Source organism: Balaenoptera physalus, assembly GCF_965194825.1.
Source record: "Balaenoptera physalus genome assembly, chromosome: 10".
NCBI classification, from domain to species: Eukaryota; Metazoa; Chordata; class Mammalia; order Artiodactyla; family Balaenopteridae; genus Balaenoptera; species Balaenoptera physalus.
In genome coordinates this window covers 60,517,933-60,540,635 of record NC_138889.1, presented here as the reverse complement: position 1 = coordinate 60,540,635, position 22,703 = coordinate 60,517,933, and the positions used below count along the sequence as shown (strand labels likewise).

Here is a 22,703-nt window from a genome sequence, read left to right as displayed (position 1 = left end):
CCCCTCCGGAGGCTGACCAGAACCAGGAAATGTTAGACTTTACTCCCTCCTCTTTTAGTATAAAAGAAGCCTGAATTCTAACTCAGGTAAGATGGTTCTTTGGGACACTAGTCCACCATCTTCTTGGTCTGCTGGCTTTCCAAATAAAGTCGCTATTCCTTGCCCCAACACCTCATCTCTCAATTTACTGGCCTGCTGTGTGGCAAGCAGTACTCAGTAATACCTCCACCAACACACACCCATAGACGCCTACTGAATGGGGCCAGTTTCCGCATCTTATCCCACTGGTGCAGGGACAAGGTTTCTGGTCTGCCACTTCAGTGAAACACAGTCAGTCACACATACACAAATGACTGCAGGTCATTGCTGGAGGAGGACTGGGTTTGGTACTCCACTTTAGTACTTAATTGACAGGCTCTGTAGACCTGGGTTTAAATCCTGGCTAACTGTGTGATCTTGGGCAAATTATCAATACTTAACCGAGCTTCCTTATCTATAAAGTAGAAATAATAATGGATTTTTATGAGGAATTATGTAGGTAAAGCCTTTAGCATGAAGCCTAGTGCACAGTAAATGCTTAATGTTGGCTGTCATGGTCATCACAATCCCTTCATTCAAGGCCCCTATACTGAAGGCTTACTTTGAACCAGTCCCTACCCTGTGTGAGCTCACAGCCTAGTTGGGCAGCTAGATACATATATGTGTCTGTTAAGTAGCAATGCTGCTGGGATAGATGTTTGAGCTCTACCAGGGGGTCTAGACGGGCTTCACAGAGCAGGTGATGCTTAAGCTGTCCTCAGAGACTAGTCGGTATTCACCAAATTGTTAAGGGCAAAAAGACATACAGCACAGCAAGTGGCATGTATAGAAGCCAGGAGGCAGCCTTGCTTATTCTGAGAACTGCAAATGGTTTGGGTATGACTAGTGTCCATGGTATACAGAGAGCTTGATAGGACTGCACAGGCCATGAAAGATGCCCAGCACCAAAGGAATGCCGAGTTCATGCTGCCATCAGTAAATTCCAAGTTTTGAGAGTTCACACAAACGGGTGATCCCACTTGGCAGGAGCACAGAGAGAAGCCTTCAAGGATGAAGACATGGAAAGCTGGCTTGGATAAACATAGATAAAGATGGGGATCATTGTCTCCTTCATACACATATGTGGACAGTCAGCAATGGATTCTACCTCCTTAGTATCTCTCATACTTGTTCCTTCCAATCCATTCTTTATACAGCAGCCACGCCACAGTGGTTTTTCTAAAATACAGTTCAGACCCTGTTACTCCTCAGTTCCAAATCCTTCAATGGATCCCTGTTATCCATAGGATAAGATTCAAAGTCCTTCTAAGGCTCTCTACAGTCTCTCTTCCGTTACCTCGCCAGGCTCCTCTATCGCCACACTCTATGGTGTCTCACTCCATTCCAACCACACTGAGCTGTTCCACCAGTGTTCTAGCTCAGAAATTGGCCAACAAAGGCCTGTAAGCCAAATCCTGCCTGCTGACTGTTTTGTATGGCCTGTGAGCTAAGAATGCTTTGTACATTTTTAAATGGTTAGGAAAAAAACACAGAAAGAATAACATTGTATGAAAATTATGTAAAATTCAAATTTCAGCATCATAAAGTTTTATGGGAACACAGCCCTGCCCCTTTGCTTACATATTGTCTACAATTGCTTTCCTTCTACAACAGCAGAGTGGATTAGTTATGACAGTTATGACTAGTTATGACCATATGGACCGCAAAGTCTAGAATATTCACCGTCTGGCCTCCTACCAAAAAAGTTTGCTGACCCTTGCTCTGGCTGCTTTGGCTATTTCATGTCGGGTCCAAATCTGCTTTCTATGGAAGTAAGGGCAGCTCAAAGAAACGAATAGTCTTAGAGCTGCAGGTCGCAGAATTTCACAGCTGGCCCAGAATTTACAGAGGGGGAAACTTAAGTTCCAGAGAGGTAAGTTATTTGGCTGAGGAGGTATGGCAAAGTAGTGGCAGACCAAGACTAGAAACGAGGTCTCCTGACTTTCAGGGCAGAGGTCCAGCTGACTCTTTTTCAGGCCCGTATGCAGAGAATCAAATCATGACAAAGCTGTTTTTCTAAACTGACTCCTGAAGAGTTCTACTCTGGGTGACAGCCTTTCTGGCAAACAAGGACAGAAGATCCCTAACTTGGATGCTGCATCTGCTGAGTCACATCAAGTTTTATTACACATCAAAGTATTCGCTGCCATGAGCTGCAAATTCAGGACAGTTGACAGGTTTATCCTTTTTCTTAGAGAGCCCTTTCAAACCACAGAGAGATGAAAACAAACGATTGGCCAGATTTCCTCTTCTCATTTATGTTCTGCATCTTGACTTTGGTCTGCTCTCTTATGTAAATAAATTCCCTTGGGTAGGGCTGGTCTGCTGGATAAATAATCTTCATCAGTTGCTATCAAACTATGAAGTAGGGCCTCCCAAAAGTCAACTATGATCAACCAGTAAGTCAGCTGTGGGGTCAGAGCCTGTAGTCATGTCCCCTCCCTGCGGCCCACTGGCACTTGAAGTAGGGGTTTCAAATGGTAAAGGTGAGGAAGGTAGGATGCCTGGCACAATGCATGATATACAGAAGCTCAATAACTACTTTTTAAAAAGGCAAAATAAAAAATTGATGGAAGCTTATAATAAGCTCCCAGGCCTGTAGGTGAGGGAAGTGGCTCCCTGTATCTCTAGAGCATCTGGAACCAGTTTCCCACTGTCTATAATAAACTCTGGTATAAAATGTTTTTAGCCTAGCACAAAATTGCATCAGTTGCTGTAGATTTACTTTCTCCCTCTCCCTGTATTATTGGACTTTCAAGAGCTTTGCTTCCTGGATAAGCATGAGGGCCACTCCTGTCAGAAATCATAGTAAAGCACTGTTATCCTCAATATGGCTGGAAACCACAGAGAAAAGGTACCATTACATTCAGTATAGCATGCTTTAAAAATGCAACGACTTATAATCCATTTTAGGAAGATCACCATCCCAAGCGGTTAAAACTTCTTAAAACTTTGGCATGTAAAAGGCATCAACTCTTAAAAGTTCAGTGTTGTGGAAGGTCTCTCTCTGGCCAGACCAGGTTAAATGAGGTTTTTATGAAGAATGGCCGACTCTTGATGTTTGTAGATTAAATAATTTAAATTACCAGCTCTTTGGGGTAAACCCCAAGGCTCATGACATGCAGACATTTTGCTGAGGTGTGACTCTGAAGCTCTTCTAGAAAGCCAACATGTGGGGAAGAGCCCATTACTCAGTGAGTGAGCCTGGCCAGATGCCCACCCCACACCTCAAGCCAGCTCTACTGTTCTCTACTCTCCACGTATGCAGACTCTCGGGTGGTGACAAAAGCTTTGTTTCTCTGCGAAAAATGGTCTTAAAGTTTTCATGGATGTTGAAGAGGTGATTAACTTGAAGTATGAGAACATGTATAGAAAATGCGTGACGATGGGAAATTTAATTTAGGAGAAAGCCAAGAGTGCAAACAAAGTTTTTTGTATTTGTGAATACAAAACAGCTGTGGATGTACAAATGTCAAGAGTCTGCTATAGAACTTATAGCAGCTCTACTTTATTTCACACTCATCCCTGGGCCTATGGCCCATAACCTTATCTGAGCTCATTAGAACCAATCTGGCTCACTCATACCAGGATGGGTCTCTGGAATCGGTCCATAACGCCTCTAGTTCAGCAGGTCTAATTTGCTGTGCCTAGCACTTAACCTCCATGGCTCAACCCCCACTGGATCCAGATCTCCCCTCAAATTCTCCTTTCTATAGTACTCTATTCAAAACCACTCCTCTGCACAGACTCCTTTGGACATGACCTTTGGCATTTATTTTCCAAGACCATGCCCTGTGGCCATAAGTATAATATATTCTCACCCACTGGCCACCACCTCCACAAACCCCACTCCCTTATCACCACCACCAACTCCACCACCCTCCCCAGAGGAACACCCTGAAGCAAGGTGGCTATAAAGGCCCAGAGAGCCCCTTCCCAACAGTTTTAATCAGTAGACTCCTTACACCCATTCCTTACAGGGATACAGGTGGGCACCAAAAACTCCCTACCTCCAACTTACTTCCAAGGACTTAAAGTCTCCATACTTCACGTAGACTGTTTTGATGCCATTAAATGCGAGCTCCAGTTCCTTTAAGACTGGAAATGTGTGAAATGCCTCTAAGGGGGAGGAGAAAGAGAGAAACGGTAGCTTGTGAAGGACGTAAGAGAAAGATATTAACAGTGGTCATTTACTGGGTTCCCACTGCGTTAGGCCAGACACTGTGTAAAGAGCTTTATATACATGGACACTAAATCTCTAAAAACCCTGAAAAATAGGGATTACTACTTCCATTCCACTGCTGAAGAAACCAAGGCTTAGCTAGGCTAAGTGATTTGCTAGAAATAGAATTGCTGGTAAGTGGAAGGGCCAAGAACTGAATCTAAGCCTAATTCCAAAGCCCATTTTAAAAATGATCTTTATTATTTCTGGTTATAAAAGTGAAACATTCCCACCAAAAAGCTTTAAAAAACATAGAAACATAAAAGTTCCCTTTAATCTCAACACCTAGAGGTAACTATTCAAAGCTTCATGTATAATACCCGACTTTTTCTCATGTGTCTACTGACACACACACACACACACACACATACACACACACACAGCTTTTTACAAAAAGGGAATCATACTACACACATTGTACTGTGACTTGCTTTTTTCCCTTAACAATATGACTGAAAGATTGTTCCAAGTCAAAACATATAGATCTGCATCATGTCTGAATTATGTTCTGTTGTATAGACATACCCTATTTTAGTTAACTATTCCCCTAGTGATAGTCGCTAGACTATCTGGATAAAAGGTTAAGAACACTCTTCCCCTTCTGCTCGAGAACTGGACCTTGGGTTAACTTTCTAGCCTTCTTCCCTTGGTAACATGAAACAAACGGTATGGTCACTGTGTTATTAGGCAACATTGCTATGGTAAAAATGACCCCAGGTTAGTAAACCACATCTGGACTAGGAGAAACTGTAAATGAACTGTAACTATCTTAAGGGGGCACCGTAACTTTGGGCTTCGCTGTGTGTGCTGACGCCTATAACTGGACATGGCCTCTGCAGGAACTCTGGGAGCCATGTCTACGGAGTGTTACAACAGCTACCTGATCCTATGGGGAACAAGGTGTCGAAGCCAGAGTGGCTCCTGCATCCACCCAATGAGAGTTTCACTGATTTGGAGCTGAGCTAGGGGCCACAGAGAATGGCTCATGGATGACTACGTGAACAGCTACGTGAACTGCTCATGAACTGCAGTGAGGAGTCCACTGAAGAGGAACTGCTGACGCTGTGCCGCTGGCATACTGTGTGGAATTACTCAGAGTCTTCTAAGCGAACCTGGTGTCAAGTGTGGCCTATGGCGGTTTTGTGAGTTGGAATGTTCTGTAGAGCCTAATAGAAAGATGTGCTTTCGGGATGTTTCCAATGAACATCCTTGTACAAGTGTGTTTCTGTAGAATAAATTCCTGGGAGTGGAACTACTAGACTGTGTTAAGAGACATCGCCAAACTACCTTCCAAAGATGTTGCACCAATTTATTACACTTGATTATGAGAGTACCCATTTCCCTACCAATGCTGGCAGTCATCAGTCCTTCTCATTTTTGTCAATGTTTGATAGGCAGAAAATAGTACTTTGATGCTGTTTTATTTACTAGTGAGGTTGAGCATCTTTTCATATGCCTGCTGCCTGTTTTTCAAGCCCATGCTCCTGACAGACCATGCTGTTTCCTCAAGGGCAAGGACTTCGTCACATCCTTCTTTAAAAACACCCCTCAACCTCAATGCATTCGAAACTGAATTCATCTTACTTCTCCCTAAACCTGCCTCTCCTGTAGTGCTGTCTGTCTCAGTAAATCCTCTTGGTTCCTCCCTTTCTCTACATGCCCATTAGTTACCAAGTCTGGTTATTCTACCTCCTCTTGAATCTCTCTCACTCTCTCAATCCCCTCCACGCTTATTGCCACAGCCCTGGTTGAGGTCTCACTTCCTCTCTCCTGGAAAAATGAAACCATCTTCCAGGTTTCCTGGCTTCCATCTTATAATCCACGCTCCTCACAGCCACCACTGAGCCTCTCTATTTCGAAGCCTTCCAAGGCTCTCTTTTGCCTGCAGGATTAAGTCCAAGTCACCCAGGGCCCCTGATAATATAGTCCTTGCCCACCTTTCTAGTCTCCATTCTCCCCTACCTATATACCCTGCACACATACAAAGCTTCTTCAGGGCCCCTGATCAGGCACTGCCAGCCCACATCTGCTCCGTTGGCCTGAAATGCCTTCTCACCTTCTAATTCCTGAGTCATTCCTATTCGTGTTTTAGGTCTCAGCCTATGTACTCTTCTTCTCAGAAGTTTCCTCTGACACTCTAGGCCCGGTTGATGGCCTGGTTGATTTTCTGATTCCCTCTATCATTGCACTGACCATACCCTGCTATAACTGAGCTCACCAGAACAGGAACTGGACACACTGATTTCTAAAAGCCAAGCAGTCAATATAGTCCTGACACCCAGCAGGGGTCGCTGTGGATCTGCTGAATAAACAAGAAGGCTTTACAGTCCTACAGGAGCTTTCAAGGACTTAACAATTTCTTACATGCAGTCCCTTGGTATCTGCAGGGGATTGGGTCCACCGCTCCCACCCTAACCCCCACCTTCACCACCATCCACCATGGACACCAAAATCGTGGATGCTCAAGTCCCCTGTATAAAATGATGCATTGTTTGCATATAACCTGTGCCCAGCCTCCTGTATACTTTAAATCATCTCTAGGTTACCAATGCTACCTAACATAATGTAAATGCTCTGTAAATAGTTGTAAATACAATGTATATGCTATGTAAGTAGTTGCCAGTGCATGGCAAAATCAAGTTTTGCTTTTTGGAACTCTCTGGAATTTTTTTTCAAATATTTTCCATCCATATTTGGTTGAATCTGTGGATGTGGAATCCACAGATATGGAGGGCTGACTGTACTTATCTCATCTGAGTCTACAAGGTATCCTGCCTTGGGGAGGAAAAAAGGAAGGGCATTATCTCCATTTACAGTTAGAGAAGCAGGAGCTCACAGAGGAATGTTCTGAGTATGCAGTGCCAGCTCCGGGCTGGAATCAGGTCTGTGTGTTCTCCCTCACCCAGCCTACTGCACTCCAAAAAAAGGGATGCATGGCCAGTCACAGGTGGACTGACAGGCCAGTTCTAACACGAGAGACTGGCTGTGACAGCCAAGAGGCAGACGGTAGTTTTCAGGAAGAAAACTTACCTAGAGGCAGTAGGTTTTCTGAGGCATTGATGTAAATCACAGAATTAAAATGCTTGAAGTCCTTTTCCTTAGCCTGTGAGAAGGCATTTCAAAGAACACAAGATTAGTTCCCTGCCTGCAGGCCTTGCTGAAGCTCCAGAGCTGCTGTCAGAAGGAGCAAAGACCTCAAGGGGTAAGAACAAGAGCAGATACTTGTTGAAGGCAGGAAAGTCTTTTCTGCTTCTTTTTTTTTTTCTCTTATGAAATAATTCAAATGTTCAGAAAAGTATAGTGAATGTTACCCTGAAGGCCCGTGTAACCACTATCCAGCTTTAATAAATCCTAGTATTTTGCTGTCTTTGCTTCAAATTTCCTTAAAGAAACAGAACACTACAGAGAGTTGACCACCACCACTCCCCATAACGTATCCATCCCCAATCGTACTCTTCTCCCTCTCTCCCACAGATAACAGCTATCCTGAATTGGTGATTATCACTCCCATACCTGTTTTATACTTGTATTACATGTATGTGTATTCATAAACCATTTATACAGTGTTATTTACATGTTTTAAAACTTTGTATCAAATGCCATCATACTGTAGTTATCATTCGGCAACCTGCCTTCTTCACTCAACACTATGTGTTTGAGATTTACTTGTGTTGAGACACATAGATCTTTTTAGATTTATTTATGTTGATACATTTTAACTGCTATGTGGCATTATATAAGCATCTCTCTTTATATGCCATGGAAAGCCTACAAACCGAAAATATATGCCCTATGTGGTATACAGCAGTACACTGGCTAATGGTAGGCCACAAATCTAGCTCCAAGCTACCTATTAGCCAGTGCAAAGAAAGAAACATGACTCATTACGTAAGTCACAGAGTCTGCGAGTTGAGAACAAACCAGCATCTTGGGAGAACCACTACCACTCCTGGCACTGAAACCTGAGAGACATTTCTCCTGTAGGCTCTTCTGATGGGAACTCAGGGTCATACAATGAATCACACCCCAGTAAAATTCTATGCACATTCAAACCACTTCCATAAGGCTATTTATTTCCTTTAACTCACTTCACATGGGATAATGGCAACACCAAATTTATAGCAAAAGATTGTGTCTGTGAATGTTGTTTCTGCCCAGTGAGTCCCTGTCTGACCCTCCCCCTCCCTATGACCAGATTCCCAGTCCCCAAGGACTCTGGAAGTACAATGGTCAAACAGCCAGGAGCTACCTCAGGTCTGGCTCACCCCAATCACATCTCTGCTGGCTGGCCTTACCTTGGAGAACTTCAGGCCGCTCACGTTAATGTTGCATAGGTCGGACGGATTCTTTACACAGTGGTGCTTCAGCTGGAACACAGTGCAGACAATCAGCGTCAAGGCCCCAACAAAACTTATGTAATTGGCCAAGACAACAAATGACTCCCTGTTGAGGAGGGCAGCCTGGCACAGTGGAAAGAGCATGGGCTTTGGAGCTGCTCAGAATCAAGCTGCCACCTCAGCTCTCCCACCTCTGTTTCCCACCTGTAAGGTGGGGATGGAAACATTGACTTTACGTGGTTCTTAGGAGGATTCCTGCCTCTTTGTTCCTTCTCTGTCTTTGCTGGGCCCCACTTCCTCTACTTGGCTCTTAAAAAAATCTGTATTTCTGGGGCTTTACTAATCTCATACATTTGTCATAATTTGTGTGCTTGTTCATTCATTCATTTATTCACCAAATATTTACTAAGCACTACTTTGGGCCATGTTTTGTGCTAAATATATCAACAAACTTTCTCCTAATCCTAACTGAACTCTTTGACATAAGTATGATTGTCTCTTCATAAATGAGAAAAGCAAGGCTAAAAGAGATAAAGTGACTTCCCTAAGGTCCCACAGCCAGTAAGTGATAGGTCTATGATTTGAATCCAAATCTGTAATCACTAAACACTATGCTCTTAGGACTACCATATGTTGCCCTTCACAATTAAAAAGTTAGAAGAAAATCTCAGCTTTGGAGTTTCTATTTCTGTTTAATCAAACCCCATTCTTTTTTTCAGTTAGTCATTTAGTTATGGTACCTTTTATGTTTAGGCATGGAACTAGGAATTTAAAAGACAATGAATAAGAAGCAGAAATATTCCATGCCTTCTGAAAGCTTAAAACTGCATGGAAGCCAAGGAGCAAGCAAGTATTTATAAATGTGATAAACATTTTAAAGGAGAAATTCAAGATGCTATGGGAGACAGTAACAGGAGGTCCTAACCTCAGCGTGGAAGTGAGGAAATACTCACTTGAGGAAGTAATATTTCAGCTGATACCTAAGTGCTAAGTAGGAGCTGGTCCCATGAAAGTGGGTAGCAGGGGTCGTGAAAATTATCAAGGCAGGTGAAAGCAAGGTGCTTTTGAGAGGATGAAAAACAAGGTAAGGCTAGGGAGGCAGTCATTAGATCATTTGTGTCCACGTTGGCTCTGTAAAGGAGTGTGGATTTTATCCTATAGTCAATGGAAATCTGTCAGAGGTTTTTTGGCAGGGGGCTAATAGAAATTTTATAAAAATTGCTATGTCTGACACACACAGAAAGGATGATAAGACAGGAAAGGGTGGTGAGAGACCACTGTACTAGACATTGTTAACTGGCTTCTCTAGAGCCACTTCTCTACTTCTTCCTTGTTAAAGAACCCCAATATCATTCACATTTCTCTGAGTGGATATATCCTTCAACTCCAGCTCCATAGGCTAAGTCTTGACTTTGTCTAATCCAGTCATGGTGGTCATGTTCCCCTAACCATTGACTGTTGGGATTTGTGATATAGGTTTGGCCAAGGAGACGCTGGCTGCTGGGGGTGGGAGGCCAGTTCTGGGAAGTTCTTACCTTTAAAAATCGATATAAGACAGTGACAATCCCTTTTCTACCTCTGGACATTATCCTTTAAATGTGATGACCAGAGTTCAGCAGCCATCTCAGGATCATGAAGGCAATCAACCCAAGAGGACAAGCTAATGTGCCGAGGATATAAGAGCAGAGAGATGGAGGAACCTGGGACTTGGAAGAAGTCATTAAACCAATGAATTAACCTACCCTAGAAGAACAATGCCTCTGGCTTCTTTTTATGTGAAACAAAAGCATGCTAGTTGGTTCAAACTATAATAGTTAGGAAGTTACTGAATTAGTCCAATAAAAGATGATGGTAGCCCAGATTAGGGTGGTGGCAGGGCAGATGAAGAGAAGAATACAGATTTGACAACTAATGAAAGTACCAGGGCTTGGTAATGGCAGGGATGAGGGTGGTGAGGGAGAGGCACGTGTCAAAGATAACCCTAAGTTACTTGCTTGGTGACTGGGTAGATAGTATTGAGACCATCATTGAGACCATATATTAAACACTAGAAAAGAGGTGTTTTGGGGACTTGGAGTAAGGGGACTGGTGCAGTAGGTCAATATGAAGTGCCAGTGAAACATTCATATCCAATAGGCGGGTAGGTACCCCATTACTCTGAAAAACATCCTTGATGCTTCTGCTATCCAAAGTGGCAACATGGGTAACGAGCTATCTCAATTAATGGGGGATGTATATGTTGAAAACAAAGGGGAAAAGAAGAGTCCTATGGGAAGTGCTTCTGCCCCTCCTCAGTACTGCTGCTTCAGTCTTCCTCATTCCCAGTGAGAAGTGGACCTAATAATCAAAGAAATTCCACAGGACTCTGCAAAAAGCTTATACTATCCACCTTGAGGGGAGATGTAACCAGCTGCCTCCTTGAAGCTCTCTTTCAACATCTGATCTGTGCAGAAACTTATCTCTTGGGAACCATAAGCAAAGCCTGGGAACAAAGTAGGCTGCCAGGGAGTTCTTCCTAGGGAGCTATGAGCACTGGACTGCACATGAATATTGGCTTTGCAAAGCCACTGAAGCACTGCACAGAGCAGATGTGAAATTACCTGGCTGGTCTCTAACACAGCCACCCCAGTCCCCTTTGTAAAGCCTGCCCCAGACACTGGGTATATCTAGTTGGCATCCCTGGCTTTCAGCCAGACACTAAACCCAAAGGACAAAGGTTGTGGTATGTGGGACCTCCCCAGTTCCCCTGCTCCTAGAGAGATCTCCCCAGAGCAGAGCAGGAATCTTTACACTCTACTAGGTGCTAGAATACGATTTTTCAATTTACTGTTCCACCTGACCTACTGCTTTGCCTCTCTGGCTCAATTAAGACTTTTTACTTGATAAAATATAAAGGCACAGCCTTTGCAGTCGGTAGACCAGAGTTCTAATTCTGAGTAGTTCTAATCCTGGGTAAACCAGAGTCCTAATTACTAGCTGAGGGACCTTGGCCAAGGCAAATTACTTCTTGGGCCCTCAGTTTTCTCATCTGCACAATGGCAACAACATAATAGGGATGATAATACCTATCTCATAAGGTGGATGTAAAGAAAGCTTTACATATAAAGAAAGCTCTGGGTCCCTTCATCATCCTGGCTATACTCAATTTGCCAAGATCACTCTAATGGTTTGGGGTGGATTGGGGGTAACTGTACCAGAGGGAAGCAGGGCAAGTCCTTGCCCCCCACCAAGACAGTCGTCAGCTGGTGCTGCCAGCCTTTCAGGATGCATTTACTCTCACCAGAAAAGCCTGGTCCAGCACGTGTCCTGGAGTGTCCACTTGGTTTTCCTGTCGAGACCCTTTCTTTCCTCCAACCTCAAAAGAAACCTTCTGGCTTTCCTGACCTTCAGCTCGTGCTTCAACCACACCCCTGGGCTTCTTCTTGAGGCTACATTTCCGAGCCACTAACCAGTGTCCTCGGCCTGTTGAGAAGATCAGAACAGTGACAAGGAGCAAACTCCCCCAAAGCCACAACTCGTGCACTTACAGAATGTTTATCTTTAATACTAAAACAAAAATTAGCTCCTCATTACCTAATATGCACCAGATACCGTGCTGCAGCTGGGGAGGGGGAGCGGCTATATACCTGTCTTATTTAATTGGCCCCCAACCCCAAACCCAGTGAAGACATGCTACTGCTCCCATTTTACAGACAAAAAGGCTAAGACTCAAAGTGTAGAATGACTTGCCCAATTCCTTCCTTCACATTTTTGCCTCCAAACTCTAATTGTTCCTTCAAGATTGTAGGTCAGGTATTTCCTATTCTGTGAAGCCTTCCCTGACTCTCCTCAGCAGAGCTGATCATTTTTTCCTGGGCCAGCTAGTTATTGCCCCATTTGTCATCTCTTGGGTAAAGGTAAAGCCCATTGTGTGACACCAACTCAATGGGCTACATCTTCCCAGAACATACCCTGGATTCTATCATTATAGGGCAAAAGTTGCATTAGGAGCTCAGGCATTTTTTAAAGACCCAATAATACATGCTCGCTGTAGAACGAACTAGAAAATGTATGTTAAGTAAAAAGAAGAATATGAGGTTTACTAGTAAGCCTGCCTAACAAAAATCATGACAACATTCTGGAATCTGTTCTCTCCTTCATCACTAGTTTATTCATTGTAATCTGTAATTATTGTATTTGTTCGCTTGTTTATTGTCTGTCTTGCCCTCTAGAGTGGAAGCTCCATGAGAGCACAGACTTTGATTCATTCATCTCAGTATTCCCAAGGCCTGCACAGAGCTTACCACACTCTGAGTGTTGCTGAACTTACCCTGAGCCACAGCTCTCACCCACAATCATCCATTCAGACCTTTTCTGAGCATCTACTTTGTGCCAGGAGTTGGGGCTATGGAGAAGAATACAACGGAGGATTCGAAGGAGCTCAATAATGTAAAGGGTTCTGTGAAGCCCAGAGCGGGGAGCTACCAGCATAGGGCATGAGCTAGATCTTGTATGTTGAAAGTTGACTAGGTGCAGATGGAAAAACCAAGCAGCCTGGGCAGAGGGAAGAGCACAAGCAGTACTCAGATGTATGAAAGATGGAAGAGCACAGGCAGAGGGGAGAGCACAAGCAGTACTCAGATGTATGAAAGATTGGGACTGCACAGAAGAACAGCACAGAGCTGTGGGAACCAGCCTGGTGCCCCTGACCACTGGCTCTCTGCCTGCATAGCCCGCTACCCCTGCCTCAAGGGCTCGCCTTCGCTCACCTGACCACTGCTGCTAATCCTGCCTCTTGGATGCAGCTCCCATCCTACGTCTGAGGTGAGCCAGTTCCTATTCCCATCCTGGGTCTGACAGCCCAGGCACTCATTTCCCAGGGCTGCCCCCATCTGGGCCATGGACCTTTGTCCTATCCCAATAGCCCAAACTCCTAGAGCCTCCAGCCTGAGTTGGTGCCAAAACCGCCAACAGAGCCAGGAAGGAAGGCCTGGAGTGTGTGGGGAGATAGACCTGAGGGAAAAGAGATGAGGCTGCAGAGGTCAGCAGAGTCAGATCTCAAAGGTCTTGAGGACCAGAATAAGGAGTTTGGGTTTTAATGGGGTAGGCTTTTAGCAGGAAGAGTATTCATGGGAAGGTTTTTTTCCCCTGTAAATTTTCATTTTGAGATAATTTCAGACTTCCAGAAAAGCTGTAAAAATAATACAGAGTTCCTGTACAGCTTTCACCCAGGTTCCCTAATGTTAACATCTTATATAATCATAATACAATGGTTAAAACCAAGAAATTAACACTGGCATAATATTAGTAATGAATCTATAGTCCTTCTTTGATTTTTGTCAGTTTTCTCACTAATGCCCTCTTTCTGTTCCAGGATCCAATCCAAGATTTCACATTTCATTTAGTTGTCACGTCTCCTTAGTTTCCCCCAAACTGTGACAGTTCTGTAGTCTCTATTTTTCTTGTGTGATCTTGACACTTTTGAAGAGTACTAGTCAACTGCTTTATCAAATGTCCCTCAATTTGAGTTTGTTTCATGTTTTCCCATAATTAGACTAAGGCCTTGCAGTTTGGCAAGAAGTGATGCTGTGCCCTCCTCAGCACAAAATGTCAGGGCATACATGATGTCAATATGTCTCATTACTGGTGATGTTTATTTTGATCACTCGGCCAAAGTGGTACTGGCTTAGTTTCTCTTAGTTTTTCTTAGTTACTAAGAAGTCCCTTTGTAATTAATAAAGATAGCTCAAGACTATACAAATATCCTGTTTCTCATCATACTTTGACCCACTAATCCTAGCATCTGTGATGATTAATTTTGTGTCAACTTGGCTAGACTATGATAAGCAGTTAGTCAATCAAACACTAACTGGGTGTTGCTGTGAAGGTATATTGTAGGTGTGGCTAACATCCACAACCAGTTGACTTGAAGTAAAGGAGACTATCCTTGATGATGTGTGGGTCTCACCCACTCACTTGAAAGACCTTAAAAGCAAATACAGGCTTCCCAAAGAAATAAGAAATTTTGCCTTAAGACTGCAGCATCAGCTCTTCCCTGAGTTTTCAGCTTGCCTGTCCTATAGATTTCAGACTTGCCAGCCTCCACATTTCATAAGCCAATTCCTTAAAAATACATAATTTATATATGTGTGTTGGTCCATATGTATATACACATATACGTATATGAAAACAAAACTTGTAGGAGATACACACACACACACACACACGGACATACATACACACATCTTATTGATTCTATTTCTCTGAAGAACCCTGACTGATACAGCATCCATAGAAGTTCCTTGCCTGTAAAAGTTATTATTGTGATGTTTTAATAGTGATTTTCCCCCAAAAAAGTAATTTTCTATTTCCTTCATTCCTTCTACATTTATTAACTGTAATTCTATTGTAAGGAAGGACTCTTCCTTCTCCCCCACTTATTTATGTATTCTCAATTTAATTATATCAGCATGGGATCATGACTATTTACTTATTCTACGGATTACAACCCAATTCTACCTTTATTTATTTTGCTGCTCATATTGTTCCAGCTTTGGCCATTGGGCGCTCCTTCAGTTTGGCACCTATGTCCTTTCAAATTGCCCCCATCATTTTTCTGAGCACTGCTTTATGTTCTGGCACCACATAATGTTCCAGGCTCAATATGTATTTTTCTTGCCTCAGCCCTAGAAACAGGTTTTTGTCTGAGGAGCCCTGGCTTTGTTTACTGCAGAATGGTATTTAGAAATCAACATCTAGGCGGCAGGCATGCTCTTTGCGACTGAGGTGTCATTGCCCTCAGTGGCCCAGGAAATACAGGTACATATACTAACACATGCAGATACATACGGCTATATTTATTTCTCTATCTGTCCATCTATGTGTGTGTGAGGGGGTGTGGATGTGAAATCATGAGTGCATACTGAGAGCTCCATGGGAGGGTTTTCAACAGATAGGTGGCCAAAGAAGGTCTCTGTGTGAAAAATGAAATCACTCAAGAGAAGTGGGGAGCACAGAATGGAGGAGAAGGTTCTTCTACTGTTCCATGTACAGAGTGACCAGCACGTCATTTCATCTAGGGTAAGCTAGGGGTACTTCTCCCTGGCTCTACCCTTTCAAAGCAGCAAATCCAATCCAGTGAACCCACACTTCTCGGCAGTGTTCCATCAGCAGGACTCTGCTCAGCCTGAGGAGGAGTCCCTGCCCCAGGGGAGTCTTTAACTAGATAAATGTTTGAAAAACTACTTAGCAGAGTCAACTTTAAGCCATTTTATTTAGGACCTGGGCAGACTATAATTACACAGCAAGTAAGAAACACAGAAAGGAAGATGGCTGACAAGAGAGGATGGGCACTGAGGGATGGAGTAGCTGGACACGGCTTACTGGAAGAAGTGGGAGAAAGGCTGGGCCTTGTGGGATGGGAGGAGTTTGGATAACTGGGATGAGGGCTGGAACATTCTGGGCGAATGTTAAAAAGCTATGTGAAAATATTAGAAACACTATGGAACAGGGCATAAATCAAGGAAAAGGGTTGTAAAACAGGATAAGGGGGGTTAGAGCAGAAGGTAAAGGAACCAGCAGTGAGAAGTCACTAAACAGAAGGGAACACTATGGTTAGATGTGCACTTTAGAAGGTTCCCTGAGAACTCTTGTGCACTATTGGTGGGAATGTAAATTGGTGCAGCCACTGTGGAAAACACTGTGGAGGTTCCTCGAAAAACTAAAAACAGAACTACCATATGATCCAGCAATTCCACTCCTGGGTATATATCCGAAAAAAACAAAGTCACTAATTCGAAAACATACATGCACCCCAATGTTCACAGCAGCATTATTTACAACAGCCAAGACATGGAAACAAGCCAAGCGTCCATCAACAGAGGAATGGATAAAGAAGCTGTGGTACATATATACAATGGAATACTACTCAGCCATAAAAAAGAATGAAATTTTGCCATTTGCAACAACATGGATGGGCTTGGAGGGCATTATGCTAAGTGAAATAACTCAGAGAAAGATAAATACTGCATGATATTGCTTCTATGTGGAATTTAAACAATACAACGAACTAGTGAATATAACATAAAAGAAGCAGAGCCACAGATACAGAGAACAAACTAGTGGTGACCAGTGGGTGGGGGGGTGGTGAAGGGGCAATATGGGTCTGAGAGAGTGGGAGGTACCAACTGCTGGGTGTAAGTTAGGCTCAAGGATGTACTGTACAACGCGGAGAATATAGCCAATATCTGTAAATGGAAAGTAACCTGGAAAAACTGTATAAAAATTTAAAAATTCTAATAAATAAATAAAATTTAAAAAAAAATAAGGCTGCCTGAGACTGCTTGGGGGAGATGGATTGGAAGGGAAGGGATTGTGTAAGGGCAGGGAACAGCAGGGAAGGGGCTGAAGAGGAAGAAATGGGTGTCAGGGACATTCTGAAGCAGGAGCTGGGTGTGAGGCAAACGTACTGATCTGAGAAGTCACCTGACCTTCCTCTGGCATCCGAAGCAGATTTTTGGCCGGAAAGCAGTTGCTCAGATAAGGCTTCCCATCATCCAGTTTGTAGACTCCTGAGGAGGCCATGTCCCTGAGAGCCAAGCAAGGAAAGCAAGAAAGTAAGGAGTGAGAAGGGACAGGGCTGCTCCCTCACCCCAACACAGTCTGTGAGCCCACCAGGACCACCCCTAACACACACCCTAGCTCCGAGGCCCTAGAGGCCCACTGTCCTGCTTCAGAAATGGGCCGGCCCTTTAGATAACAAGGGAGATAGGCCCTGGGTTTTTCGGTTCAAATCAACCGTAGCTCAGTGAAACACTAGAAAAAGCATCACTTTTGGGCTCAGACAGACCTGGTTTGAATCTTGGCTCTTGCCTGACTCACTGACCGGGAAAATTCTCTACCCCTCTAAGCCTCAGTTTCCTCGCCTGTAAAATGTCTACCTTAATAGACAAAGGAGAAGATCAAGTTGGTAAGGTAGTGCCTGGTACTTATTAAGTGTTCACTAGCTATGTTCTTTGTTTTGAGTTCAGGGAAGAGGGCTCTCATACTTTAGGCAAGATGATGTGCAAATAATGAGATGTGAACTGGATAAATGGGGTTTGAGAGATGAACTGAGTTTTCTGATAGAGAGAAGGATAAGCATTAATAGAAAGGGCCACAGGATTAAGGGCACGGTGGTGGGTACATCTGGCACAGTAAAGAAAGAACCTGACCCAGGAAGGGGAAGGAGGTGTGTTTGGGAGTCTTGGACAATAAGGCTGAATGGGAAGGATGGTGCCTGCTTCTTGAAGGCCTTCAGTGCCAGGCTAGGAGCCCAGGCTCCACATTGCAGGTAACGGAGAGACATGGATGGTATCTAAGTTGGGGAGAGCCATGACCCAAGCTGTGCTTTAGAAAGAGAGGTCTGACAAATATAATGCCTGGTGAAATGGGATTCCATTGGTCAGGAGTCACGAAAATTCCAGCTCAGAAGTACACTCACTGCTTTCATTAAATCTTTCATCGTCTCCCACCTAGAACACTGCAACAGTCTTCTGACTGGATTCCCACTGAGCAAGCTTGAGCCTGGTCTTGAAGGCCCCTGGAGACCTATGTCCTAACTTTCCAGCTCCAGTCATTCTGTCCAAGAGGCTCACAGAATCATTTTCTATTCCCCCAAACACATTCGGTCTTCCATGCCTTTGTTCTTAGTGTTCCTTTGGCCTAAAATAGCTCTTTCCACCTTGTTCATCTGGCTGATCTCATGCGTTAAGATTCAGCTCAAATGCCACTTCCTTTAGGCAAAAAATCTCTTATCAAAGATCTAAATTTTTTGAACCTTAAGCTCTTAGAGATTGAGATTTTTCTTTAAAAGGATCCAGTCATTCCCTAATCTGTTTTGGGATAGCTTCAGACAATTTGGGTAGCAGAGGTTTGGGAACCTGGCCAGGGAAAGGGAGACCCGGGCAAGAATGTGGAACCCTGAGATGGAGGATCTGGGAAGAGATTCAGTACAAAGAAGGAGCAGAGTGGAGAGCTGGGATCAAGTGTCCTGAGAAAATGTTTCCTGGAAGTGACAAATATGAAAAGTAGAGGGGTGCAGTAGGAGGCGGCAACAATTTTAGAGACAAGAGACTTAAATTTGAGACTAGTTTCTACTACTAAGCTGAGTGACCTTCTGCAAATCACTTTACCTCTTTGTGCCTCAGATTTCTCACATATAAAATGAGGATTAAAACCTGTGCCTCAGAGAATTGTTGTGAGAATTAAATGAGGTAATAGAAAAAACAAGCTTCTTTCTAGACCCAGTCCAGATGCCATCCCTTCCATAAAGTCCTCACTGAACCAACCAGAGGGACATAACTGCTGTTTTAGCTAAACTCTGGAGTTTTTCTTCTGTAAGTCTTTCATGGCCAGACCCCTTCCTACCTCATAAGATTACTAACAATCATGAGGGGGCTGTTTCAATGGTCTCTGAACCTCCAAGTCTGGAAACATGTCCAATTCACTGTCTCTCTTCCACTCTTGGAAAGCTCATAGGAAACACCCAATAAACATATGTGAGCCAAATGAAGGGTACAATGGTACTCCCAGGGCCCAAGAGTTTTTATACATATTTCTAATCTCCCTAAGTAGACTTTGAGCGCCTCCAGGAGAAGGACAGCATCTATGGTGTTCATCTCTTCACTCCCAGTACCTAACACCTGGCACATAATAGATTCCATCAGTACCTGTGGAATGAATGAGTGATCTTGACATCTCCTTTGGTTCAACACAGGGCACTGTGAATTTCCTGATCCCTGACCACCCTGAAAAGGGTTGGGGGCCCTTTCTATGTGCTTCCACGATACTCCATACTTCTCCTAGTATAACACTTATCACTTTATTATAATTGTTTTCTCCCCTTACCAACTTCCCACCTGCTATAGGGCCTATAATACCTAGTGACCTATATAATCCCAGAGCCTAGCATAGAGCCTAGAACACATTAAAAATGTGCTGGGAAGATGAAGGGATGGATGGATGGTTGGATGGGGAAGACAGTCATCCAGTCAATCTGTCTTTCAGGAAATCCCTCTTGTGACCAATCACACCTATCTGCTAGATGGGTGAATGAATGAATGAATGAATGAGTAAATAGCTGCCTGGAAAATGTTAGAGAAGATGACTTCTGGAGAAAACTCCAGTAACTTACAGAATATGGGGACCTTGGCTCTGATTTGCATAGTACTTACTTGATCTCTGATCTTGGGAAAGACCTCTTGACTTCCTTTTTTTTTTTTTCTTCACCTGTAAAATAGATATTGCACTCCTTCTTAGTTTGCCATTTAGAGCTCTTGAACTTTCTCATTAATTATATCCTACTGTGACCCTTTGCTCCAAAATGTGTCTCACCTGGAGCCTAGAAAAATACCACAGGACTAAAGATCCCAGAAACAGATAGAAAAGAAATAGCGACAGAGACATAGACAGGGGGGTGGAACAAGAGAATAATTTTATGACAATGGGGTGGGCCTAGAGTGCTTAATAGGAAGTGCAAATCACAAATTAGAAAGGAAAGGATCATTTATATGACCATTTACACAAAATAAACTTATGCATGTGCATGATAAAACCAGCAAAGACAAAGTTGAAAGGTAAGACACACACACACACACACACACACACATGCAAACACAGAATAATGCTTCTCATCTGCATGCAGTTGCTTTTTCCATTCCTTTGGTCTATCACACTTCTGCCCCTCTTCTTTGCCTGACGCATACAGAAAAATTTCCTGTATATCCCCCTCCTCAGGTTGACCCTTATCTGTGTTACCACCTCAGCCTACCTCTTAATGAAGGCACCGTGCCACACTGTATTATAATGGCCTGCTTACCTGTCTGTTCCCCACTCCTCACACACTAACCTCAGTGAGCCTCTCTAAGGCCAGGCCTGGGTCCTACCTATATCTTTATCCCCAGCGCCTCAAACAGGGTCTGGTCCATTGAAGAGGCTCAACTGAGTGCTTACTGAACTAAATGGAACCACGAACACAATACTATGGAGTTCTTCATTCTGTCTGCAAAGAAGGAAGAAGGATCAGGGAAGGTTTCACAGAGCAGGTGACATTAGAGCTGGGTCTTGAAACATAAGTTATAAAAAGATAAAAAGCTACAGGGGCATCTGACTGGGTTGTTTCACATAGGTGAAGAAACTGCATCTAATAGTTTTTAGTAATAATTATGGTCATGTGAGTGTTAGCTTTATCAAGACGGGTGTTTTGCCTGTTATTCAGGGGTATGTGCCCAGTGACCAGAACAGTGACCGCTCCATAGTAGGTACTCAGTTTGTTCAATCATTTGGACACTTATACGAGGAATTCATGGGGAGTTAAAAAAAAATGAAGCAGTGTAGTAGATCACAGTGTATTAAGTCCTGTTATGTGATAACTCTAAGTCATTAGAGTAGGAGTTCCATGAAAGTAGGGAACAGGTCTTTTCTGATCCCCTAGTATCCCTTAGTACAGTTCCAAGCAATGCTGGTGCTCAATAAATATTTGTGTAAAAAAAAAGAATTAATAAAAATCTGGAATATTATTACATCCTAAAACTGTAAAGGCGGAGTGGCAAAGGTGAGATAGGCTGAGACCTGTGATCCTTTACTAGAGTGCTTGCACCTGGACAAACATCTCCTTGAACAACAAAATACAAAGAAACTCGAAGGGACTAAAAGTAACTGCATGCATGCACAGTTGGGGCAAATTATGAACAGTAAGACACAAAAAGGCCAAAAGCCAACTGCCACTTCTGAGGTGTTAGGAGCAAAAGCAGGGTGCTGCACATGACCCCTGCACACAGCATCACCAAGGGGGTGGCAGACCACCTAAGGCACCCCTCCCACCTCACCCCCCATCCCCCCCACCCTCACTCCATTTAAGGGACCAGCTCACCCGCCACCCCTCACCCCTCCACCCCCACCTGTTTCTTGTTTTGCTCCCTCCTGCTGCAGGACGAGTCCCAAATAAAGCCTTGCCTGAATTCCCCACCTGGCCTCTTACCAATTTCTATTGATTAAAGAGTCCAAGGACCCCAGGTGGTAACAAAGGGAGCATGACACTGGTTTAATGTCAAAAAAAAAACATCTGGAGGCTTCCCTGGCGGCGCAGTGGTTAAGAATCCGCCTGCAAGTGCAGGGGACACGGGTTCGAGCCCTGGTCGGGGAGGATCCCACATGCCGCGGAGCAACTAAGCCAGTGCGCCACAACTACTGAGCCTGCGCTCTAGAGCCCGCGAGCCCCAACTACTGAAGCCCGCGCGCCTAGAGCCCGTGCTCTGCAACAAAAGAAGCCACCGCAATGAGAAGCCCGCGCACCACAACGAAGAGCAGCCCCCGCTCGCCGCAACTAGAGAAAGACCGTGTGCAGCAACGAAGACCCAACGCAGCCAAAAATAATAAATAAATAAAATAAATAAATTTATTTTTTTTAAAATTTGGCTGCTAAACTAGGTTCTGATACATGCTATCTGGCCTTGGTTAAGTTCCTTAGTTTCCTCATCTGACTGGTCCGTTTGGGGACTAAATGAGAGGATGGATATATATGCACTTAAGACAGTGCCTGGCAGGCAGCGCCTGGCAGGCAGTAGGCACTCAGCGAATGTGAGTTCTCTGTAACACGAAAACAACGCTAACAGCTAAGATGACAGTCACCAAAGAACCAGTACGTACAGTTACAGGGCTAGAGAAGGATGAAAGACGAGCTCCTGCCCCCTCCTTGCCAAACGCTACATCTGGGGCGGGGGAGACTCTAACCCGTCACGCAAACTAAGTTTCCAGTTTCCAGCCGCACCTGCCTCCGGCGTCGCTTCCGCCTCCGAGACGTCCGCGGGGGTGACGGCCCGGTCTGGCGGGATGCGCGCCTGCGAGCCTCCCGGGGAACTCGGAGCCGCTCCACGGTGGCGCCTGCCACTACCTTCTCCACCCCTTAGTAACCACGACGCGGCGGCTGCCCGAGTAGGCCGCAACTGATGACTGGAGCTTCTAATTACTACAAGTTCCGGCAAGCCCCGCGGCCACTTCCGCTGGCAATCTCGCGTCAGCCAGCCCCAACTACGGATCCCGATTGACTC

The 22,703-nt window shown here is 44.2% G+C and overlaps 1 protein-coding gene across 21 annotated transcripts in view; it reads right to left on the bottom strand.

The window, feature by feature from the left end:
- XRRA1 (X-ray radiation resistance associated 1) overlaps positions 1 to 22,670 on the bottom strand; it is an 80,099-nt gene extending 57,429 nt beyond the window's left edge. For 2 of the 21 annotated variants that reach the window (XM_082411259.1, XM_082411253.1), the window contains exons 1-7: positions 22,424 to 22,499; positions 19,830 to 19,884; positions 17,106 to 17,203; positions 11,918 to 12,099; positions 8,596 to 8,667; positions 7,331 to 7,403; positions 4,100 to 4,197 (exon numbers count right to left, since the gene is read on the bottom strand). In XM_082411259.1, the coding sequence (XP_082267385.1) occupies positions 4,100 to 4,197; positions 7,331 to 7,403; positions 8,596 to 8,667; positions 11,918 to 12,099; positions 17,106 to 17,199 (519 nt within the window). In that variant the 5' untranslated portion in view covers positions 17,200 to 17,203; positions 19,830 to 19,884; positions 22,424 to 22,499. Of the gene's footprint in view, positions 1 to 4,088; positions 4,198 to 7,330; positions 7,404 to 8,595; positions 8,668 to 10,172; positions 10,316 to 11,917; positions 12,100 to 17,084; positions 17,204 to 19,829; positions 19,885 to 22,423 lie in introns of those variants that run through there. The other 19 variants (XM_082411239.1, XM_082411245.1, XM_082411244.1 and 16 more) reach the window with 17 other exon arrangements.
- Positions 22,671 to 22,703: the final 33 nt, after the last annotated feature.